The following is a 23,919-nucleotide window of genomic DNA, read 5'->3' as shown; positions in this document are numbered from 1 at the left end:
GGCGTGGTTTCGAATCCCCGGTTGTACGTGGCAAGGAGTAGGGTCGCCTGTCCAACCTCGTGGGTTTTCTCCAGGTCCTCCGGTTTCCTCCCACTGCTAAAGACCCCTAAGCGCAAGCGAATTATTGAAATAAAATTAAACCATATGTTAGTCCCGAAATGACCTAGTTTGTGTCGAGTGGACGTTAAACCCTATTTCTCTCTCTCTCTTTGTTTATTATCGTAGTAATGGTACTTGTTAATCAAGACTATTTACTCAAAACACTTGTAATTTGAATGATATTTTCAATATTTTCATTTTACATTATCTATTTTTAAGCTATTATAACAAGAATGACTAGCTCTTTATCTAAATCTTACATAATGTATCTTTAACTTTAATATGCATATTTGTGGTCTACTCTGTCACATACTACTAATAAGATACACATGTAGGTCATATACATACATGTACTGCTAATGGTCACGTGTTCTAATAAGATTTGTTGTTACAAAACCGTTACATGATGCTGTCTTCACCAAAGTGCTTTGAAATTTTGGTCAACTCTGTCACATACTACTAATGATGAACAATAATGTAAATGCTTCACTTTCCATTTGTATATTGTAACTTGACTATTTCTTTGTATTCTTTTGTTTATTTGTATGTTTTTTTATAATCATATTTACATTGTAAAGCGCCACAGAGCAGTTAGACTGACTGAATGTTCAGCGCTATAGAAAACGATAATTATTATTATTAATAAGATACATGTATCTTTAATGTGTATTATTTGGCTTGAAAAGTATAACTTGAGTATTTGTGTGTGTTTTACAGGGCGCTATAGAAGGTTGTAGAAATGGACTGATGAAATTCTGTTTAACCTTGATGGACTCGTCGCAACCAGAATTAAAACACATTCCATATTCTCTTCTGTTGAAGGTTTGTATAGGCTTTATTCTTTTTGTTAATAATTTAGCTTACTCCTGCTTGCCTGAAGAGTAATTATAGTAGATCATTCATCTTCTATAGAAGGCTTGATCTTGCTTTAACTCTGTACATCTTATCAAGTCCTTCACGTAATACCCTGTATATTTCGGCACTAATGTCGATTGGCTACTGACCCAGCTGGGGAACTTATCAGATTCCTTGATCATCGCGAATACCAAGTCTCGCGCTTTCCAGTTAAAATGTCTACCTGTGATAAACGAGGTGCAGAGTTTGAGGTTCGTTCAATGTCAAGGTTTCCGTCGAGATCACCATGTTTGATTCGAGTGTGTTTGTGTCGCAACCTCTGATTGGACGCCGCAATCGTTCTGCGTTAAAGGGTGATAACATAGCTATAAGTTCGGGAATTGAAGACCAATCTAGCAACGTCTAGATGTTGTAAAACTCGCGGTCGTCGCTTCAGGAACATGTAGACCATCAGATTCTAATGGCAAGTAGTGTCTTGACCATTAAAGTGAAGTTTTTCTTACAACAATTTGCATTTGGCTGTGCAGTGACAGACCGTGGCTGCTGTGGATTAATTTCCCACTCATTTTACAAATGAATCATGGGATACATGAATAACTGTCTCCAAATATATATATGATAGGCTTGATTAAAGATACATTATAGGAGATTTTTATAGAGAATTGGCCATTCTTGCTATAACAGTTCAAAAGTAGATGATGATAGAAGAATATATTGAAATTTTCAGTCAAATTACTTTATTCTCAACATAGTTATCATCGTTGTAATATTTGACTAGAAATGGTAGTGAAATGTGCCTTCACCTTGGCCGATCGTTTGATTGACAGGCGTTAACTCCACCTACATATCTCGATTATCAAGTAAAGTTTTCAATGGCATGCGGAAACGCTCTACAGCGGCCTCGCTAAGTACACTCTATCATTTAGCCTCGATCTAACTGACGTATTCTCATCAGGATGCGCCATATTTGAATTAATTAATAAGTGAAATCCTATTTAAATCCGAGCTGTAGCCGAGCCATCCGTGGGTCTACAGAGTTGATTTTGAGCTTGTTGTTTAAATAAAGATCTAATTTATAATTTCTATAACATCTGAAGCCTAAATTAAAGGGACAATAACACTCTTGCTGGCTTGAAAGCTCCCGAAAATAAATAAAATCTCTATCTTAGTACTAGATGTTTAAGTGTCCTTCCTGTTGTGTAAATTATCCATTACATCCTATTTTACAAGTTTCATTTGAAAAGGTTTACGTTAGACGTTTCAAAACATTATGTTGAATTTTTCAAAAATTTTAAATAAGGTGTGTTAAGATGAAATCTGTATCATCAATTAATTGAAATATTCTAAAATAGTACAATTTGTTGACAAGAATAAAGATTGGGGCATATTATTCAGTTACAACAAGAGTGGTATTGAGCCTTTAAGACTTGCAATAATCAGATTTTGCTCTTGCATAATGTATGTTTAAATTAAAGAACATAGAAGCTCTATTTTTTTTTAACATTAAAATAAACAAAAATTGGCTTAAAGTCTAAAAGCACAGATTAATGTAATATAAATAAAGTGATTGACATTCAATTTTTATGTGAAATACGTGAACAGCAGTCTTTTACACCTGCTTAGTCCATTCTAGACGCTTGTTTAAATTTAATTTTGTCGTTTGTGAGTCATTTTCACTTCCGCATTGTCTTCTGGGATGTTTTTCTTTGTTTATTACAAATGGTGCTCAAAACCATTATATAAGGATCCCATATTTTCATGGTAAGATAACAACATCAATATTGATTGAAATGTGGACCAATATTGAGTTCTAATTCGGTATTAATTTCGAATATTATGAAAAATATTGAGTCAAGAGATTTAGCTTCTTTAACGAATGCTCTGTTATGGGTGTCACACCAGTATAACAGATGATATTTTATATGTATATTTCATATCAATATTGTATAAATACCAATTTTGAAATTTGGATTTATGGTTTGATTTCAGGTATTTACAAGTTTAGAGAGTGGTGACAAGATGGCGTCCATAACCAGAAGGTCAGCTGGTTTACCTATTATAGTGCATGTTCTGATGATAGCAGCTAAAAAATATAAACAGGTACGTACTTCCTAGGCAAAATTACCCTCATAACACACTGTCCATCATGATCTAATGGTAGCAGCTAAAAAATTTAAACAGGTATATACTGGGAATTCTCGTATTTAAGCCCTGGGCTTAATTTCGAATTTGACCATGTCAGTGATGAAACATTTCTTCTGAATTTAAGCTCAGGGCTTCAACTCGAAAAGAGGAAAAAACGACAAACATTTGGGTTCTTTTTATAATTTTAAATGGAACGAATTAATTTCATCAACAAAAATGGTTTTTAAAACACAATTGTGATACACCGTCACATAAATGTTCTGAAAAACAAAACGAAACTGTCCATAAACTTTAAATTTCAAAGTTCTTTGAACTAATCAGATCTCAGGGCTAGCTTTTACTAGTATGGTGAGCATCTGTTACCCATCAATGTCCTCATCTGAACTTGAATCCTCGAACGGGTCGTCACTGAGTTGGTCCTCACCTGGCAGTACAAGACCGGAGTGTAACTGGAGAACATCTTGTAGCCTGTAGTTCACATGTGGTTTGAAAATTTAAAAGGGAGACCACTCTAAAATAAATTTTAAATTTAAACCCATGGGCTTTAATTCGAAATTTAAACTCCTTATTTAGCTCATGGGCTTAATAACGGCAGGGCATCAATACGAGAATTCCCGGAACAGTGAAAACTCCACTGTCTTGGCAAAATTAACCTCATAGAACACGGTTCATATATAAGCAAGTATGTACAGTGAAAACGCCACTGCTTTGGCAAAATTAACCTCATAGAACACGGTTCATCATGTTATTATGGTAGCCACTATAAAATATAAACAGGTATGTACAGTGAAAACGCCAGTGCCTTGGCAAAATTACCTTCATAGAACACTGTCCATTATGTGCCACGGTGGAAATGCCAGTGCCTTGGCAAAATTACCCTTATAGCACACTGCGCATTATGTTCTATTGGTAGGAGTTAAAAAATATGAACAGATGTGTGGAAAAGCCACTGCCTTGGCAAAATTAACCTGATGGCATACTGCCCATCATCATTAGCCCAGTTGGTGCAGAAAAGTAGGACATTAAACCCATTTCATTTCTTTTCGTATTTTTGTATTTCAGAATGTTCTAATTGATGACACGCTTGATAAATTGTATGTCTTGGCATCAGAGCCTATTCCATCTGATTGGGATCAGAGACAGGATTTACCAGCCGTTCATGCCTTGAATATACTGAAAGCTGTGTTCAGTGATAGTACTCTATCATCCAGTCTCATGCCATTATATAGTAAAATGATAATACTGGTTGTCGAGAGCTTTGAATCACCGTCCTGGGCTATTAGAAATGCCTCCTCACAGTTGTTTAGTAAGTGGTAATTTAAAGATACATTATGTAAGATTTAGATGAAGAACTGGTCGTTCTCGCTATGATATTTAAAAAATGAATAATGCAAAATGAATATATTGAAAATTTAAATTCACTATTTACAAAGAAATGATGATTTTAAAGATACATTCCCAGGTACAAACTGGGTGATTTGATGATATATTTGGACTAAAAACATATTCAAACTAATTAATTTATCATAATTTTGCTTCAAATCCTTCTCAAAACACTGCAATTGTCGGGGAATACCCTGGCTATAAAAAATAGGTCAAAATAGGTCATGTTTGTGTCACGTGACTTGCCTCTCTCGGTACTTAGAAACGAAGGCGAAGTCGGAGGAGAATTCATTGCATACACAAGACGATGTTGTCTTTAATCGCTGACTATTACAAATATCGAAGCCTAATTAAATTATTGGATTATCCACTGCCTGCGACTTTTTCCGTGATTTTTATCTCAGAAAGTGTTGTACGTCTAATTCTTCATAAAGTTTATCAACATGTATGTCAAGCGCTCAATATCCGCGTGCAACCATAGACGTCACCAGGGCTGCCGACAACCAGTATCACAGCGCAATTTGCGATACATATTTTGTCCGTTGCTAATCAAAAATTAAAATCTAAAGTTTTTGATTCGCAGTAACTGCGAATCATTAATATGCCTGTCATTTTGGATATTGACACAAGGATAATCCACATTTGAAGACTAGAAAGCTTTCTCAACAATTTCAACGAGTATAAAATGTTGAATAAAATTTTATAAACAAAACTGAATTCTCCGTATGACATTTTCTTCTCGAACTACCCAGACACAATTCATTATACGGTACTATATAATACAGGGACATAACTCTATGAATAGGGACTATTAAACCGGAAACAGGGAATCACGTAGTACCACTCACGTTGCAAGACATCAAGAAATTATATGATATTTTGAAAGAAATAAATCCAGTGTATCCTCTACGTATTGTAAATAAAATATAAAAAAATAAATGTTAACGTATTGTAAAATGATAAATCAAAGTAAAAATTCCCGTAAAATATCACGTGTGTCTAGTCAATCGAGGTGCGCCCGATTGAACAAAAAAAGCAATACACGATAAAAAGCAGACGAAATTGTTTTCTAACGAAGATTTCTAACGTACAAAAAATAACAATTAAAATGATTGGGGCTTCGGAAGTCACTGTTAAGAATTGGCTTCAGACATAAGACCTAACTAAATGTCTACATCACATTCACAAACTGTCACAAGTACTTGTGGCAGTCCTAAAAAAATCTAAGATTAGTAAGAATGGAATCTAATCATATTTGTTATGAACTAAAGTAATATCTTGTTATTTAGGTGTTTTATGTTGAAACTGAAAAACTGCTAATCAATTTTTAAATTTGCTAATCAAATTTGGCAAAATTTGACTTTTTGATTAGCAGTGCTGCTAATCAACCGTGAAAAATTACCGACAGCCCTGGACGTCACGCGTGCAGACACTCCTAATCGTCGGGCTGTTGATTAGGGAAACCCTTAAATTTTTGTCCTGTATGCGCTCCATGAGTGTTTTTCATGGAATCCAGTATTTTTCTAGTAAGACTGGATATCTCTACTTTCCATTTATACCAAAATTGCCATACTTTTATTGGAAATAACCACCTGATAAATACTTTTCTGGGAACGTAGCTTTAAATTTGTGAAAAATTCTGCATTCTCTGTAGATGATATAAACTCGCCAGCGCCACCTAATGGTGTTGGATGAAATCTTGTTATGGGTGTATTCTTACGCCTTGATTCTTTCAAATTGTTTCATCCTGTGAAGACTGTTTCGTCCTCTTTTGTTGCTTCTCTTAATGTTATGTCTTTAATAATGTACCTGTGTTTCTGTACCGCATGGAAGGGGGGGGGGGGGTGGGGGTTGGATGACCGAATGGTTAGCATTTGGGCGTTGTATTAAAGGTCTGTCATTAAGTCAACTGGTGTGGTTTCGATTCCCCGGTTGTACATCCGTAACAAGGAGTAGGGTCGTCTGTCCCACCTCGTGGGTTTTCTCCGGGTCCTCCGGTTTCCTCCCACTGCTAAAGACCCCTACGTGCAAGCGAATTATTGAAATAAAATTGAACCATATCTTAGTCTTGAAATGACCTAGTTTGTGTCAGTGGACATTAAACCAAATCTCTCTCTCTCTCTCTCTCTCTCACTCTCACTCTCTCACTCTCTCCCATTTATTGGCAAGGACTATCAAAGTTTTTTGAAAAATAGGGAATGATTATGGTTAATAATAGTTTTAGTTATTTTATTTAACCCAAAAGATCGAAAAACTATTTATGGGATACTTGATGTTTACTGTCTTTTAAACAGGTACACTGATACTTAGAATGTTTGGTCCTAAAGGCAGTGGGAGTTGTCTGACCGTGGTAGAGTTATCTGCCCATTATCCTGATTTACCAGCCTTCCTGTTAAAGAAGTTAGATGATTGTGTTGTAAGACTGGATGATATACTCCACCCTACCTTATATCTAGTGTTGACAATATTATCCAGTCTCTCACCTTCACCTGAAGATAATAGTCTGTAAGTAAACATACCAGTAAACTCAGGTGGACGGTATTCTCGTTAGTACTTCAAAATTTGTGAATTTGTTTGTAGACTGAGGTGACAATTATTAATTAAGTCTTGGTTGTAAATAAATGAAATGAAATAAAATGAAATGAAATGGGGTTTAACATCCTACTGTTCTGCTCCGACTGGGCTAATGAAGATGGGCATACGCCATACAGTGTGCCATCAAATTCCAACCGTCAAGGGATCTTTTATGTGCACACCGATGTGTACACGGGACCTCGTTTTTTCGTCCCATCTGAACGACTAGACAGATGTCCTTGTCAGGCCCTCCATCCTGCATCACTGACAAGGGGGACATTGCTGGAAAATCTGGATGAAGTTTCTCTGCCAATGCAGGGATTGAACACCCAACCTCCAGGCTAGCGAGCCAGTGTCTTACCCACTTAGCCACAGTGAACCCGTGGTGGTAAATAAACTTGTATTCAGCTTTGCATACAGGACAGTAAAGTTTAGATATGTCACAAGCAGGAGAATCACGTCCCTAAGGTCTTCACAAAGTTGAAGCCACGTTCAAGTTGCCAGTTCATCGAATGAGTCTGCAAATCATGGCAAATAAGGCAAGTTTGAGTTATATCCCCTCGTGTACTTCAGTTGTCACGACTACCGAATCTAAGTTAAGTCTTAAGTTGTCATGACTGCTGAGTCTGAGTCAACTGTTATGTCGCGATAAATATTTCAAGTTGAGTCAGGTCTTTGAGTCCATGATGCGGGACACGAGTTCCCACCTCTGGTCACATGAGAATTAGTAATTATATTGTTAAATAGATTTATAATAGTCTATATTCATTCACCAATATCACCTTCATTCCACCTTCGCATTACACCCTCACCAATGCACTCACTTGTTCTCCTGCTTCCCTCAACACAGGGGGGGGTTTGGTGGCCGAATGGTTAGCATGTGCACGCTGTATCATAAGGTCTGTCATTGAGTCAACTGGTGTGGTTTTGATTCCCTGTTGGTACGTGACAAGGAGTAGAGCCACCTGTCCAACCTCTTGGGTTTTCTCTGGGTCCTCCAGTTTCCTCCCACAGCTAAAGACCCCTACACACAAGAGAATTATTGAAATAAAGTTGAACCATGTGTTAGTCCCGAAATGACATAGTTTTGTCGAGCTAACACCTGAACTAACATGCACTCACTCTGACTGTCACTCTCTAACTCACAACTAGCAGACAGATGATGAGTAAATTCTTGTGAACAGATGATAAACATTTTTACATGTTTCTTTGACAGAATAAAAACCAAAAAAAAGATAAATTCTCCCCCTTTTCAGATTTTTTGAAGGATTTTCTCACATAAATAATTTTTTCCATGGCCATCATAAATTAGGTTTCAATAATTGATGGGTTGTAATAAGCCAGCAGGTGCCATATATTCCATTGAAACTGTAATGAATTTTGTATTTCAGACAAGAAGAATTCAGGAAGAGGGTATCTTGTCTACTGTGTAATCCCATCTATTCACTACGAGAGTTATCTGCTTTTTCAATGGTGGCGTTGATATCTATAGACAAGACTGATGATTGGATAAATGAACTCATTGAAAGAATACCAACATCCATTGAAGAACTCTCAAATCATAACCAGTTACATGGACATCTTATTTTGATTGAAAAACTACTCTGCAACAGAAATTTAAAGTGAGTTTTTTATTAAAAAAAAAAGAGAGAGAGAGAAATGGGGTTTAACATCCACTCGACACAAACTAGGTCACTTCGGGACTAACACAAGGTCCAATTTTATTTCAATAACTTCGCTTGCGCATAGGGGTCTTTAGTAGTGGGAGGAAACCGGAGGACCTGGAGAAAACCCACGAGGTTGGACAGGCGACCCTACTCCCTGCCACGTTCAACCGGGGAATAGAAACCACACCAGTTAATGTGTAAACCATTCGGCCATCCAACCCTCCCCCCCTTTTTTTTAAAAAAAAAACACAACCATTTATATGGCATACAATCACTGGAAGATATGTCGAAATGTTGTGTAATATTTGTAACAAATCATTGTATTCCAGGAAATGAAATGAAATGGAGTTTAACATCTTATTGTTCTAATAAAGACTGGCGTACGCCATACTGTTTGCCATGATGGAAATTTTGCCCAGACAGCGGCACTATAGCCAACTGCCAAGGGATCTTTTATGTGCACGCCAGTGTATACAAGGAGCCTTGGTTTTTCATCCCATCCAAACGACAATAGACAGTTGTCTTTGTCGGGCCCCCTTCCTGCACCACTGACGAGGGGAAATCACATAGGAAAATCCCGATGAACTTGTTGGCATGCACTTCAAAGTTTGAATTGATAAATAAACGCAGCTGTTCGGCAAAATTGTCCTCACACCACCCTACATGTATGTATGTTTCAATCTTCAACTTGATTAGTACAGGAATGTAGGATGTTTAACCCTGTTTCATTTCATTTTGATGTAAAAACAATTTCATTTCATTTTGACGGAAAAACAATTTCATTTGTAGGAAAGAATCATCCAATCAGATTATTAAGAAAATGTTGTCTCGATCCTGGCTGATGTCATCATTTGTAGCATGTCGTCTGCTGAGTTTAAAATTCTGTCATATAGTCAGCCATCTTGTTTCGATGTACCCCTGTGATACAACAGATAAAGATATTTTACATGGTTTATTAAAAACAGCTTCTGATAAACAACAACCAGAAACTTTAACAGTAAGTCTTTTTACGTATGGGACCATGGTGGCTCACCGAGTAAGATGTTGGCTCACTAGCCTGGAGGTCCCGTGTTGGCCGAGAGAAATTATCAGGATTTTTAGATGTGGTTTTCCCTTGTCATTGGTGCAAGACGGAGGGCCTGACATGTATCGCTGTCTAGTTGTTCAGATGGGATGACAAAACGAGGTTGCATGTACACATTGACGTGCACATAAAAGAACACTTTGCAGTTGGAATTTGATATAAGAGTAGGCCTTGGTGCTGCTGTTCAGGCAAGATTCCCTATTAGCACACTGTATGGTGTATGCCTGTCTTCATTAGCCCAGTAGGGGATCACGTGGCTAAGTGGGTAAGACACTAGCTTGCTAGCCTGGAGGTCAGGTGTTCGATCCCTGCATTGGCCGAGAAAGTTATCCAGATTTTCCGGCGTGGTTCTCCCTTGTCAGTGATGCAGGACGGAGGGGCTGACAAGGAAAGCTGTCTAGTCGTTCGGATGGGACGAAAAACCGAGGTCCCGTGTACACATTGGCGTGCACGTAAAAGATCCCTTGGCAGTTGGAATTCGATATAAGAGTAGGGGATAGTGCCGCTGCCCTGGCAAACTTTCCCTCATAGCACACTGTATGGCGTATGCCCGTCTTCATTAGCCCAGTATAGGAGCAGAACAGTAGGACGTTAAAACTCATTTCATTTCATTTCAATAATTTCCCTGCATGTAGGGGTCTTTAGAAGTGGGAGGAAACCGAAGAAAACCCACGATGTTGGACAGGTGTTCCTACGCCTTGTCAAGTACAAGCTGGGAATGCAAAGCACGCCACTCGATTCATGACAGACATTATGATCTAAAGGGCATGTGTTAGACCATTTCGGCCACCAACCTTCTTCGAACAATGGACATTCTATCTGGATGAACTTTCTCGGCCAATGCAGGGATCGAACACCCGACCTCCAGGCTAGTGAGCCAGCGTCTTACCCACTTAGTCACGTGATCCCCGGAAATTATTCAAATAAAATTGAACCACATGTTAGTCTCGAAATGACTTAGTTTGAGTTGAGTGGACATTAAACTCCATTTCCCTATCCCTTTCCTCATTGTTTGAATAAGGTAACTGCCGGTCTCAGGGCTGTCTTATTACATGGGCACACTGAGCAGTTGATAAATGGCTGTGGCATTAATAGGGTCTCCAAGTATAAAGCAATCAATCGCTGCACATTTTCCAGGTGAAAAACTTCATTTTCCAGGTGAAAAACTTAACTTTATTTTAATGTTTTGGGTGATAAGAAGGCGCACCACATTGCTCTGTCCTAGGGGCCCTGTTTGTCATTTGGTTGGATTCAGTCAGATTAAAAGAAATTGGGTTTAACATCCATTCGACACAAACTAGGTCATTTCGGGACTAACACATGTTTCAATTTTATTTTAATAATCGCTTGTGCATAGGAGTCTTTAGTAGTGGGAGGAAACTGGAGACCTTATGATACAATGCACACACACTAACCATTCGGCTATCCCCCCCCCACCCCCAGACTACAACAGTCTTACATTATAACAAGCCATATATAAATAAAGTAATTATTGATATGTATATATTATTTCAGATAGGTAAAGGTTTATATGAATCATCTGTAGTAGACGTGGGTGTGGCCTTATATAGAGATGATACAACCGATCTACTTTCATTTTATTCACAGTGTCTTACTACAGGAAGTCATGATATTAGATCATCAAGTCTTAAACAACTCCAGTTAGATTTAACTAATAATTTACAATTAGACTGGATGACCATAGAGGTTAGTAAACATTGAGTGTTTGTTACTTTTTTTCTATGATATTTTATTTGTTACTTTTATTCAAACTATGTTATTTCGTTTGTTACTTTTATTCATTTGTTACTTTTATTAAAACTATTATACTTCATTTGTTACTTTTATTAAAACTATGATACTTCATTTGTTACTTTTATTCAAACTATGATATTTCATTTGTTACTTTTATTCAAACTATGATATTTCATTTGTTACTTTTATTCAAACTGGGAGCCACGGTGGTTCAATGGGTAGGATGTTGGCTCGCTAACCGGGAGGTACTGTGTTCGATCCCTACGTTGGTCGAGAAAGTTCTTTGGGATTTTCCGGGGTGGTTGCCCCTTGACAGTGTATAGTTGTTCGTATGGGACAAAAAACCAAGGTCCCGTGTACACATTGGCGTGCACGTAATACATCTCTTGGCGGTTGAAATTCGATATAAGAGTAGGCCATAGTCCTGCTGTCCGGGCAATATTTTTCACATAGCACACTGTATGACGTATGCACGTCTTCATTAGCCCAGTTGGAGCAGAACAGTAGGACATTAAAGCCCATTTCATTTCAACTGTGATATTGCATTCTCTAATTTAGGACCACAATGGTTCTTTGAATAAAGGGGGGTTGGGTGGCTGAATGGTTAGCACGTGCTCGCTGTACCATAAAGTCTGTCATTGAGTCAACTGGCGTGGTTTCGAATCCCCGGTTGTACGTGGCAAGGAGTAGGGTCGCCTGTCCAACCTCGTGGGTTTTCTCCGGGTCCTCCGGTTTCCTCCCACTGCTAAAGACCCCTACGCGCAAGCGAATTATTGAAATAAAATTAAACCATGTGTTAGTCCCGAAGTGACCTAGTTTGTGTTGAGTGGACGTTAAACCCCATTTCTCTCTCTCTCTCTCTTTGAATAAAGCACTGGCTGACTAAATAAGAGGTCCATTTCTTTTACCTTGTTGGTATATTCAGTTGTTCCATGGGATTTGATGTGCCAGCGGAAGCAGTAGGGGTCCAAATGATAATAAATGGTTAAAGAAATTAATGTGTTTTCCGATTTTCAGACATGTTTGTGGAAACTACTCAGTAAAGAAACAAATCATCTGAACATGAAGATGATTCTAATTTTACTCTGTGATATCGGATTGAAGAATAAATCATGTGTTGGTATTGATGTTACGGTTCTAAGATCTTTATATAACCATGATAGAAGTTTATTACATCATCTGTTACCTGTAGAAGGTAGACTAATATCTTGTTTATTAAATACATCACCTGAAACAATAAACAGGTATGTATAGAAGTTTAAATTTTTAATACAACCAACTTCTAAAGGCCATGGAATAGTAAATATTAAAATACAGGTGTGACGTTATCCTTTGATGTTGGCGTAAATAATGGTACAGGCAATGTGCCAAGTGTACATTATTTATACTAGCTGAAATATTAATCCCATGACGTGTTTCATTGAAATCCATGTGACTGTATTTAAAGTAGTATAATGGTCTTGTGCGAGACATTGCATAGTATATATAGATATATCAATATATTACTTAATGTCCGTATTCAACCATTAAACAACACATATTCATAATTATCATTGTCATCTTCTTCCGGTTGCTCATAAATGAGAGACGAATGGGGTTTAACGTCCACCAGATACAAACTAGGTCATTTCAAGACTAAAATATGGGAAGAAACCGAAGAACCCAGAGAAAACCCACGAGGTTGGACAGGGAACCCTAGTCTTTGTCACGAACAAGCGGGGAATCGAAACCACACCACATGACTCAATGACAGATCTTATGATACAGTGCACACTCGTTGGTCTTCATTATCATTATCATCGTTTTATAAAGGCGCTGGAATTCTATCCACGTGGTTGCAGATTAGCACAAATTGCAATATCACAAATGATGAAATGGAGTATTACATCCTATTGTTCTGACTCGGCTATTGTAGATGAGTATACGCCATACAGGGAGGGAACTTTTGCCTGTACAACGGTGGTACGGCCTACTCATATATTTAATTCCAACTGCAAAGGGATAGTTTACGTGCACATCAATGTGTACACACTATCTTAATTTTTTGGTCCCAGTCCCTAGCAAATATCGCAAGAAAGTTATAAATGAATGTCGAAAAAGTTATGTTTTAAATTCTGTTAAAGTAGCTAAGTCTCTAACTCAATATCATCCAAAATCTTCGACATTGAAAACACAAATTAGTTATCAATTTAAATCAACATTGATGTTGTGATCTTACCCAGGAAAAGATGTGCTTCTGATATCAAATATTTAAGACAAAATAAACACTGTCATTTGTAACACGCGACTCTTAAGAACGAGGCTGGACATATTCCATAAGTCATGTCAAACGGTGACCTCATATTCGTATCTGGAGAGCATGCGTAATTAATATTATCGGTGTAGACTGGAATAACCAGATTACAAATTACAGTATAAACGGAAACGATTGAATGTAAATTAGTTTATATACATTCATATTACATTATTATATGCGATGCGACCCATTTGTGTCAATTTCTAGGTCCCAAATATTAGCTATTTAGCTCCTTTAAACTAAGACCCTTGATTTTATTTTTGAAAAATTCATTTTTATCTGTTATTTTCTGTTTGTAGTAAGGAGATCTGTGATTGGTGTCGTCATGTAGAAAATTCAAGTAATCGTGATGAAAATGAAGATATACGATTGGCTGCTACTAAATGTTTATTATTGGCTGGTGATGTGATATTAAATATGGCCGCAGCAAAGAAAGAAAAATCCTACGATAATTGTGTTGTAAGGTAAGTTGAGATGATCATCAAATTAAAAAGAAAGAGTCTTGGAGATCAATAGCTATTCGGGATGAAATTTGAAATTTGGATTTAAAACTGTGGATCGTTATATGAGGGCCTTTGCATTCTTTGGAAAATAAAATATTGTGAAGGTTGAATATGTAATAGGAATATCAGATCTAAGCTATTCTATAAAATTTGTATTTGGTGTAATGGTAGTGTCCTACGTAGTGAAAGAGTTACTTTGATTCTAAACTTTATTCTTATATTTTTAAAGATTATTTATTTAGCGTGTTGGTTGTTATATTTGTTATGCGTCTTCATACTTGGTAAAGTGGGGTTGGATGGCTGAATGGTTAGCGTCGCGCGCTGTATCATAAAGTTTGTCATTGAGCGTGGTTTCGAATCCCCGGTTGTAAATGACAAGGAGTAGGGTCGCCTGTCCAACCTCGTGGGTTTTCTCGGGTCCTCCGGTTTCCTCCCACTGCTAAAGACCCCTACGCGTAAGCGAATTATTAAAATAAAATTAAACCATATGTTAGTCCCGAAATGACCTAGTTTGTGTCGAGTGGACGTTAAACCCCACTTCTCTCTCTCTCTCTCTCTCATACATGGTATACTCATCAATATTTATTAATGAATCATACAAGTCTTACAATCAGATGTTGGTGGAAGCTGGTCTACCCAAAGCGTGAGATATACAAGATAAGTGGACCTGAGGTCACATGTTAAACAGATTAATTACCACCCTAGTAACTCATTATAGTATGAGTAATAATACTACCCGAGTAACTCATACCATGAGTAACAATATACATATTATGACAATATTCAATGATTATTTACAGATCAGGGCCCTGATTCACGAAATTTTAACTTAAGATAAAATCCAAATTTTAGTAGATTCCTCAATTTTGATTGGCTAAGCACTAAAATCAATCTAATATTATCCAATCAAATTACTATCTCAGTTAAGTTTTCGTGAATAAGGGCCCAGGGTTTTGATTGTTTCATCGTATCTGGCATTTTACGTAGGAAAATGCACGTTTCAGGTTAATAGTTGTAGATTTTAGATGAAGTTTTAAAATTGAATTGTAGTTTATTGGAGGCATGTTTACAGTTGATTGATGAAGAAGATGTTGATGTCAGAAAAATGGCCACTTCATTTATATCTCAAATTTGTTCACAAAAAACTAAGGTAGAAAAAATATTTCAGATTATTCCTTCAAGTGGCTGATTATTATTAAAGGGCTGTTTAACCCGTTAACTGTGTAGTTTTTAAAACGTTAACTACCCCCTATTGTGTAATTAATTTGACGAAAAACGTCATTTTTGGACCTTTTTATTCCTGAATACAAATGATAGTAGTCTTAAACCATATTAAAACTAACGGTAAATAGAGTTGTCTCCCTTCAATTAGATTTCCTCGACCAGACGTAATATAACGTCCTACACATGCTACGATCGTATGTTCGAAGAATAGGTTGGGGAAAATACCTCAAGGGCGTTATATTACGTCCTACACACGCTGAATGGTTAGCGTGTGCTAACACTGGTCATTATCAAGCATACAAATGAGTTTATAATATAGTGATTGTAATCTATAGCATTATGTTGTGTTATATATAGAGAGAAATGGGGTTTAACATCCACTCAACACAAACTAGGTCATTTCGGGACTAACATCTGGTTTAATTTTATTTCTATAATTCGCTTGCACGTAGGGGTCTTTAGCAGTGGGAGGAAACCAGAGGACCCGGAGAAAACCCACGAGGTTGGACAGTATCATAAGGACTGTCATTGAGTTAGCTGACATGGTTAAGATTCCCCGGTTGTACGTGGCAAGGAGTAGGGTCGCCTGTTCAACCTCGTGGGTTTTCTCCGGGTCCTCCGGTTTCCTCCCACTGCTAAAGACCCCTATGCGTAAGCAAAATATTGAAATATAATTGAACCATATGTTAGTCCCGAAATGACCTAGTTTTTGTCAAGTTGACCTTAAAACCATCTCTCTCTCTCTCTCTCTCTCTCTCTCATATTTATTTACACCATGGTGACCATGTTTACACCTCCTTCTTCAATAAGATCAATAATTTTTGTTACAGGGCCATCATATAAATAGTAATTATTGTATACAGGTTCGTAAATTTATAATTTTAATTTTACACAAACTTTTTTCGATACTGAAATGTCTAAAAGAAACATGTCTAGAAAAAAATGTATAGTGTTTCGCATGGTATAAAAAACAGAGGTCCTTATCTGGGATCTTCAATTGCCCAGTTGGTACTGGTCAGTAGGATATTTAACATCATTTCACTTCATTTACTTACGTGATAAGATAAAACAAAAGTTTCTGGTCATGTTGAGGGGAAGAATTACATACAAGCCAGATGTAATTGCAACGTGTTTGACGATTTTAGGCTGACTGATAATTCCTGTGATATTGAAAGAATTGTTATATGAGACTTTGAGAGGAAATCAGTTCAAAACCAATTATTCATAAGAAACTGATAATTCCTGTTACATGAGACTTTGAGAGGAAATCATTTCAAAACCAATTATTCATAAGAAAAAATAGACTGTCACAAGATCAGCTGTTTTTTTACAGATCAAATAGTTCTGACATTAATAGTGTCCTTTAAAACATGTAACATGTCTACAATTTACCCAAAGAATTTTCGGGGGTTTGGATGTCCGTATGGTTAGTAAGTTCACGCTGTATCATATGGTCTGTCATTGAGTCAACTGGCGTGGTCTCGATTCCCCAGTTGTACATGACAAGGAGTAGGGTCGCTTGTCCAACCTCGTGGGTTTTCTCTGGGTCCTCCGGTTTCCTCCCATTGCTAAAGACCCCTACACGCAAATGAATTATTGAAATAAAATTAAACCATGTGTTAGTCCCAAAATGACCTAGTTTGTGTCCGTGGATATAAAACCCCATCTCTCTCTCTCTCTCTCTCTCTTTTTTTAATTTTTTTTAATTCCCAAAAAAAATGTCTAGAAAATGTAGTCATCAAAACAATTGAATTATATATTTCTTGTATATCTTTTGTAGCTATTATTAGAATATATCTGTGATAATTTCTATTGGTCGGAAGCTGTGTATAAATATCTGACCAAGAAACTGTATCAATATGGTTTGTTACGTAAATCTCTTCTTTCCACACAAGATCAACGCAATCAAGTTTTATTCGAACATGATGAAGATTCTATTTTTGCTGAAAGAATTTTACGATGCCTTGATTATCATAAAACTTTAGAGGTTTGTAGCTCATTTTAGATATAAAGTTAGTCCCCTTCGAACTGAAGTACGTCTGCTGGAAATAGGTCAATCTGATTAAAATAAACATTTATATCTCGTTTCATTTTTTATACTTTCGATGGTCTACCCTACATGAAGATCTGACCGGTTGTACTGGAAGGTCGCGTCAAGGTTCGTACAAGCGGCTTTTGACGCTATGAAGTCAGATATTGATTAATCAATCAGCGTTGACGTTTCTAATGGTTTACCCACAATTCCGTGCATGACACGCCAAGAGGTCGCTGTAACAGACTGTTTCATTGGCTTATCCCTCACTTCAACCAAAATGCTGGTAATTATAACAACTCTTCCAGATCCTAGTGTAGTGAAGACAAGTAAAAGGAAATTTTGAACTATAAAAAACGAACTGAAATAGGATCTGTGTTTGAATCAGGTTGGGTAATACGTGTCTGTCAGATGATAAATATATCTACACATTTCTCGTTATGTTTTGACTGACTGTAAAATTGACTGGTTTGGAGACCTTATGTCACAGAGAATATACATACCGTAAAATTAGAATTTCAAAGAATTTAACATTAAGACACAATAAATACATTATGTGATCAAGATAAGTCAAAAATTGAAGTGATGATACTATCATTAAAAATTATAATTATTCCAAATTAAAGATACATTATGGGAGATAAGATAAAGAGCTGGCAGTTCTCATTATAATAGTTAAAAAGTAGATAATGTAAAGGCAATTTGCTGAAAATCTCGGTCAAATTGATCCACTATGAACCGTGAAATTTCTGCCTAGCCTCTATCATCATTACTAAAGTCTGTAAGATAAAAAACATAGTCTCGATCATCCATTTTATGACTAAATTATGAATGGAGGTCGAGCAGCAAATGGGATCATAATCCAGTAAATGTAACATTTCAGGCCGAAAGAAAGACCTGCAAATGGCAGATTTAGCTCTATAATAATGTATGTTTAATGTTTGATTTTGTTTTTTTTAGATGATGGGAAAGAGAAAGTATGAAAGTGAGAAGGGGTGTGTTAAATTTACTGTAGACGATATAAATAATATCAACAAAGAAATCACAGAAAATCTTCCTGACTTACTCAATAGTATAAAAGGTATGTATAGGTCACAATATCACCTTGGTGGAAGCGCACGTTAAGTATGGTTCAATGGTTGAGAGCGAGACATTACGTAATATATTGATACTGCACAAGGCAATGTTTTTAGCTCGAGACCATTAAACAACTTAAAATACAGACACTATCCTGCACATGCTTTTCAATGAAATATGTCATACGAGTCCAATATTTCATCTAGTATAGATAATGTATGATTGGCAAGTTGTCTGTACATTATTGGAAATAATGGTACGCCAACATCAAAGGATGACGTCACATCTGTATTTTAAATAAAGCTATTTCACACACACACATGAAGAATAAAAATATATGGAGTATTATATATGGTACATGTTGACCTGAGGAATATAACTTAAACATGCATTATGCAAGAGCTTGATATGTTATCTGAATTATTAATTAGACATTAATTAACTTATAAAGACCATAATCAACGCTCAATGCCATCGTTAGCCTGCGATGCTTAGTGGATTTGAATACGTTTTGTGATGGATGATTTAACGTAAAAATGGATAATCAAGACTTTGTTTATTATCATACCATAGTAGTAATGACGATCGAGGCTAGCCTAAAATTGAATCGCTAATATCTCGGTTCAGAGTGGAGCAATTTGACTGAAATTTTCAGCATATTCTGTTTTCATTATCTATTTTTTAACTATTATACCGAGAACTGTCATTGCCTGGGCATGGATTAATTTGAGCATTGCCTGGGCATGGATTAAATAAGTTAAAACTATTTGGTAGTAGAGCAGAGTTTGAGAGTTATTTTCCAGCAATTTTCTGCGGTTAGGATTTTTAAATATGTTTTCTTTTTCAGACAGCTGTGTTATATCCTCAACTAGTGTTACGAGTGTCATGTCGTCACTGACAGGTCTCATTCTGTTGAGTGACATTATAGGTCAACAAATGCTAAACTCTCCTACAGGAACTGAAGAAACCATAAAACATCTGAAATATTCCATCCAGTCATTATTTAAGGTGAGTCATTCATCATTTACTGACTTTAGTCCTACTATACAGCATCATTTACTGACTGTAGTCCTATAAATAAAATAAAACAAGTACGAACAATCCAAACCACTAGACAAAATTCGAAGTCCTAAAAAAAAACGGTATAGGCAAAATAGTGTAATAAGGCAAAATAGTGTAATCAGCATATGGACTGTCCACCGTATCATACAGCATCATTTACTGATTGTAGCCCTACTATACAGCATCATTTACTGACTGTAGTCCTACTATACAGCATCATTTACTGTTTGTAGTCCTATCACACAGCATCATTTACTGACTAGTCCTATCATACAGCATCATTTACTGACTGTAGTCCTATCATACAGCATCATTTACTGACTGTAGTCCTACCATACAGCATCATTTACTGAATGTAGTCCTACCATACAGCATCATTTACTGACTGTAGTCCTATCATACAGCATCATTTACTGACTGTAGTCCCACCATACAGCATCATTTACTGACTGTAGTCCTACCATACAGCATCATTTACTGAATGTAGTCCTACCATACAGCATTATTTACTGAATGTAGTCCTACCATACAGCATTATTTACTGAATGTAGTCCTACCATACAGCATCATTCACTGAATGTAGTCCTACCATACAGCATCATTTACTGCTTCTGACCATAAGGTCAGAATAGTTAGTCTTGTTTGGCTTATAGCCTATTATGCATGTTATGAACAATAACATGTAATATTTTATGTTTCAGTCAAGTCATCTTCATCCATGGTTTAAACATTTACAAGATACAGTTGAAGATGTTATAGACACCTGAAGATGTCATAGACATTGATATTTATAGACTAGATTGACAAGTACCGGTGTCTTTCAATGAACTACAGAATCTTGTGTTTTGCTGCACTGACCTTACCAATACTGCATCGAGTTTGCTGTAGCAGTCTACTGCATTGAGGGGGGGGGGTAGATGGCCGAATGGTTAGCGCGTGCGTTGTATCATAAGGTCTGTCATTGAGTCAACTGGCATGGTTTCGATTCCTCGGGTGAACGTGACAAGGAGTAGGATCGCCTGTCGTGGGTTTTCTCCGGATCTTCTGATTTCCTCCCACTGCTAAAGACCACCTACGCGCAAGCGAATTATTGAAATAAAATTGAACTATATGTTAGTCCCGAAATGACTCAGTTTGTGTCAAGTCCCCAGCTCTCTCTCTCTCTCATTTCATTGCCATATATGAAATAAACAGATATTTATAAAATACACGACTAGTTTTATTTATAAAAAACACTTGAAAAGGGAAGAGTAAATTACAACACACAAATCTTAAATAAATAATAAATCACAGTCTGAATAAACATATCATAAAATTGTTAAAAATTAAAAATAAAGGGAGATGACTTAAAACATCGTTATATCCTATTGATTTGGTATATTTTGTGTAATAGCAAGCCCGTTAATTATACTGGTATGGTTGAACTTGTTATTTAAACGTTCATTTAGATCAATGTTTCCCAACCAGGATCCACCTACGAAAAGATTTTGGGGGTTTGCGAAGTCAATGGGGTCTTCGAGGAAAAAGAGGTCAATGAAAGTATTCGGACAATGAATTTCCATAGCTGATAATCAGAGTCACATTAATTGAAATGGCGATCATCGTGCTGTGGATTGATGTTCCAGGTTTTGAAACAGAATGACAATGACAGGGTTAGCATAAGGCCTGTCATTGAGTCAACTGGCGTGGTTGTACGGTGACAAGGAGTAGGGTCGCTTGTCCAACCTCGTGGGTTTTTTCTGGGTCCTCTGGTTTCCTCCCACTGCTAAAGACCCCTATGTGCAAGGGAATTATTGAAATAAAAGAATCGAACCATATGTTAGTCCTGAAATAACCTAGTTTGTGTCGAGTGGACGTTAAACTCCAGTTCTCTCTCTCTCTCTCTTTTTGTCAAAACTGATCGGAATAGTATTATTTTTGGACTGATATTCCTTTTAGAGCTTCACTTTTCACAATATTGTAATTTGTAAATGAACAGAGATTTTAAGATAATAAACAAAACAGATTTCTATAATGAACATCTGGTATTAATATACAATATGTAACAATATTTGTGTAATGATAAATGTCATACAATAGCGCTGGAATTTCAACCAAATGGTTGATAATCGGTGTTAATTACAATGTTATAAAAAAGTCGTTAACCATATAGATTGTTCAATAAGTTATGTTTAGGTTCAATTAACTATATTTATAACATATGACACATACCGGTAAATTCTATTCCATATAATTGTCTCAAACTCATTCTCATAAGAAAGGTGTTAACGATATGACTGTTGAATAAGTTGTGTTTTAAATTCAAATAATGATATATAATAACACATGACCCATCCCGGTAACTTGTTTCATATGTTAATTTCATTCAGTTACAATTTAACTATATATGGTAGTATGTTTGAAATTCATTTAACTAAATTGAGTAATAATCTTTGAGAAGCATTTAGTAACTGGATAGAGCAATAAACTATAACACATACATACTTATTTATTTGGGCGACGTTTCGATAGCTTGACAACGTTAAGAGAATACTCTTTAAAATGTCGCCAAAATAAATAAGTAGGTGTTTTTCCATAAGTATGTGTTATAGTTTAAATCGAGTAACTTCATTATCACCTAATGAAGATTTTTATTTTCCTGTTTTATTGTGTGAAATGAAAGCAAATTGATCTTTCAAGCTAAACCACCAATTAATTAAAACCATAAACTTGTACAGCTGGTCATTAAATATGAACTGATAGAACAGATTGTAGCCATTAATAATTAATTATATATACACACTGGTCGTTATCAAGCATACAAATGAGTTTATAATAATAGTCATTGTAATCCATAGCATGATGTTGTGTTATAGAGAGAGAGAACTGGAGTTTAACGTCCACTCAACACAAACTAGGTCATTTCGGGACTAACATATGGTTTAATTTTATTTACATAATTCACTTGCACGTAGAGGTCTTTAGCAGTGGGAGGAAACCGGAGGACCTGGAGAAAACCCACAGGGTTGGGCGGGCGACCCTAATCCTTGTCACATACAACCGAGGAATCGAAACCATGCTAGTTGACTCAAAGATAGATTTTATGGTACAGCGCGCACATGCTAACCATTCAGCCATCCAACCCCCCTTGTTGTGTTATAGAATGTTCAATCGCTAAACGCCATTCAAAGATTATAATGAATTTCTGACAGTAGTCAAATATCTTTTGAACATGTAATTAAGGGGGTTTGGTGGCTGAATGGTTTAACGAGTGCACTTTAGATCATAAGGTTTGTCATACAGTCAAGTGGTGTGGTTTCGATTCTCCGCTTGTCCATGTCAAGGAGTAGGGTCGCCTGTCCGACTTTGTTGGTTTTCTCTGTCCTCCGGTTTCCCGCTACTGCTAAAGACCACTACACACAAGCAAGTTATTGAAATAAAATTTAATGATATGTTAGTCACGAAATGAACTAGTTTGTGCCGCGTGGACATTTAACCCCATTTCTCTATCTTTCTACCTTTTGTAATATAAATGAAACTAAAAGTATTACAATAAATTTTAAAATTAAAATGTTTTGACTAGAATATTTTGAATTTAAATATTGGTAAAGCCAATTGAAGAGTCCAGGGGAAGAATGATCTAAGTCACATTTTTGTCTTTTCACATAAAAGGCAAAAGAGACTTTTGGACGAGAATGTTTGACGCAAACAGAACAACGAGTGGGTTTAATTACAACTTCAAAAAGATGTTTAATACTTCAACTTTTCAGGCAAATTAAGGTTTTTACCTGAAATTTATTGTTCCACAGAAAGCTTATACAATTTGCTACCAGATGGCGCTATCAACAGTGCTTCATTGAAAAAGTGACTTAGATCGTTCTTCCACAGGGCTCTTTAATTGTTTGGAATAAAATATTTCAAATTAAACCTTTGCTTTGTTTTGATTTGAATATTATGAATTAAAGTCAATTGTCTAGACTAGAATAAATTGGTTAAGATAAATCCTTAATAACAACAACATATATTAACAAAACGTAAAGCTACATGTAGTTTTAACTACGTAGAAACTCACATAATCAACAACACCGATAAAGCATAATTATTGTCAAAATAACAACAGACTTATAAATACATATATGCGCATAATTTATACATGAAGGTCAAACATATTAACTCAGAATAAA

General features: G+C 36.3%; 1 protein-coding gene across 1 annotated transcript; it reads left to right on the top strand.

Moving 5' to 3' along the window:
• Positions 1-490: 490 nt before the first annotated feature.
• On the top strand, positions 491-20,962 carry LOC126820375 (thyroid adenoma-associated protein homolog). Its single transcript, XM_050548278.2, has 16 exons — positions 491-576; positions 817-921; positions 2,944-3,054; positions 4,162-4,405; positions 6,777-6,987; positions 8,448-8,678; positions 9,513-9,720; positions 11,323-11,514; positions 12,580-12,806; positions 14,158-14,322; positions 15,412-15,511; positions 16,416-16,448; positions 17,366-17,572; positions 18,578-18,698; positions 19,542-19,702; positions 20,458-20,962. Exons 1-16 carry the CDS (start codon positions 562-564, stop codon positions 20,521-20,523), a joined length of 2,397 nt encoding a protein of 798 aa, XP_050404235.1. The 5' UTR covers positions 491-561; the 3' UTR covers positions 20,524-20,962.
• The last annotated feature ends 2,957 nt before the right edge of the window (positions 20,963-23,919 follow it).

This window comes from Patella vulgata, chromosome 5 (genome assembly GCF_932274485.2).
Source record: "Patella vulgata chromosome 5, xgPatVulg1.2, whole genome shotgun sequence".
NCBI lineage: Eukaryota > Metazoa > Mollusca > Gastropoda > Patellidae > Patella > Patella vulgata.
The sequence above is the reverse complement of the archived record's forward strand: the minus strand, read 5'-3'. Positions and strand labels throughout refer to the sequence as shown.

Coding starts and splice junctions, on each gene's coding strand:
- LOC126820375 (XM_050548278.2), top strand. Junction 8,679..9,512: donor CTCTGCAACAGAAATTTAAA/GTGAGTTTTTTA, acceptor TTTCATTTGTAG/GAAAGAATCATCCAATCAGA. Junction 15,512..16,415: donor TTTGTTCACAAAAAACTAAG/GTAGAAAAAATA, acceptor TTTTTGTTACAG/GGCCATCATATAAATAGTAA.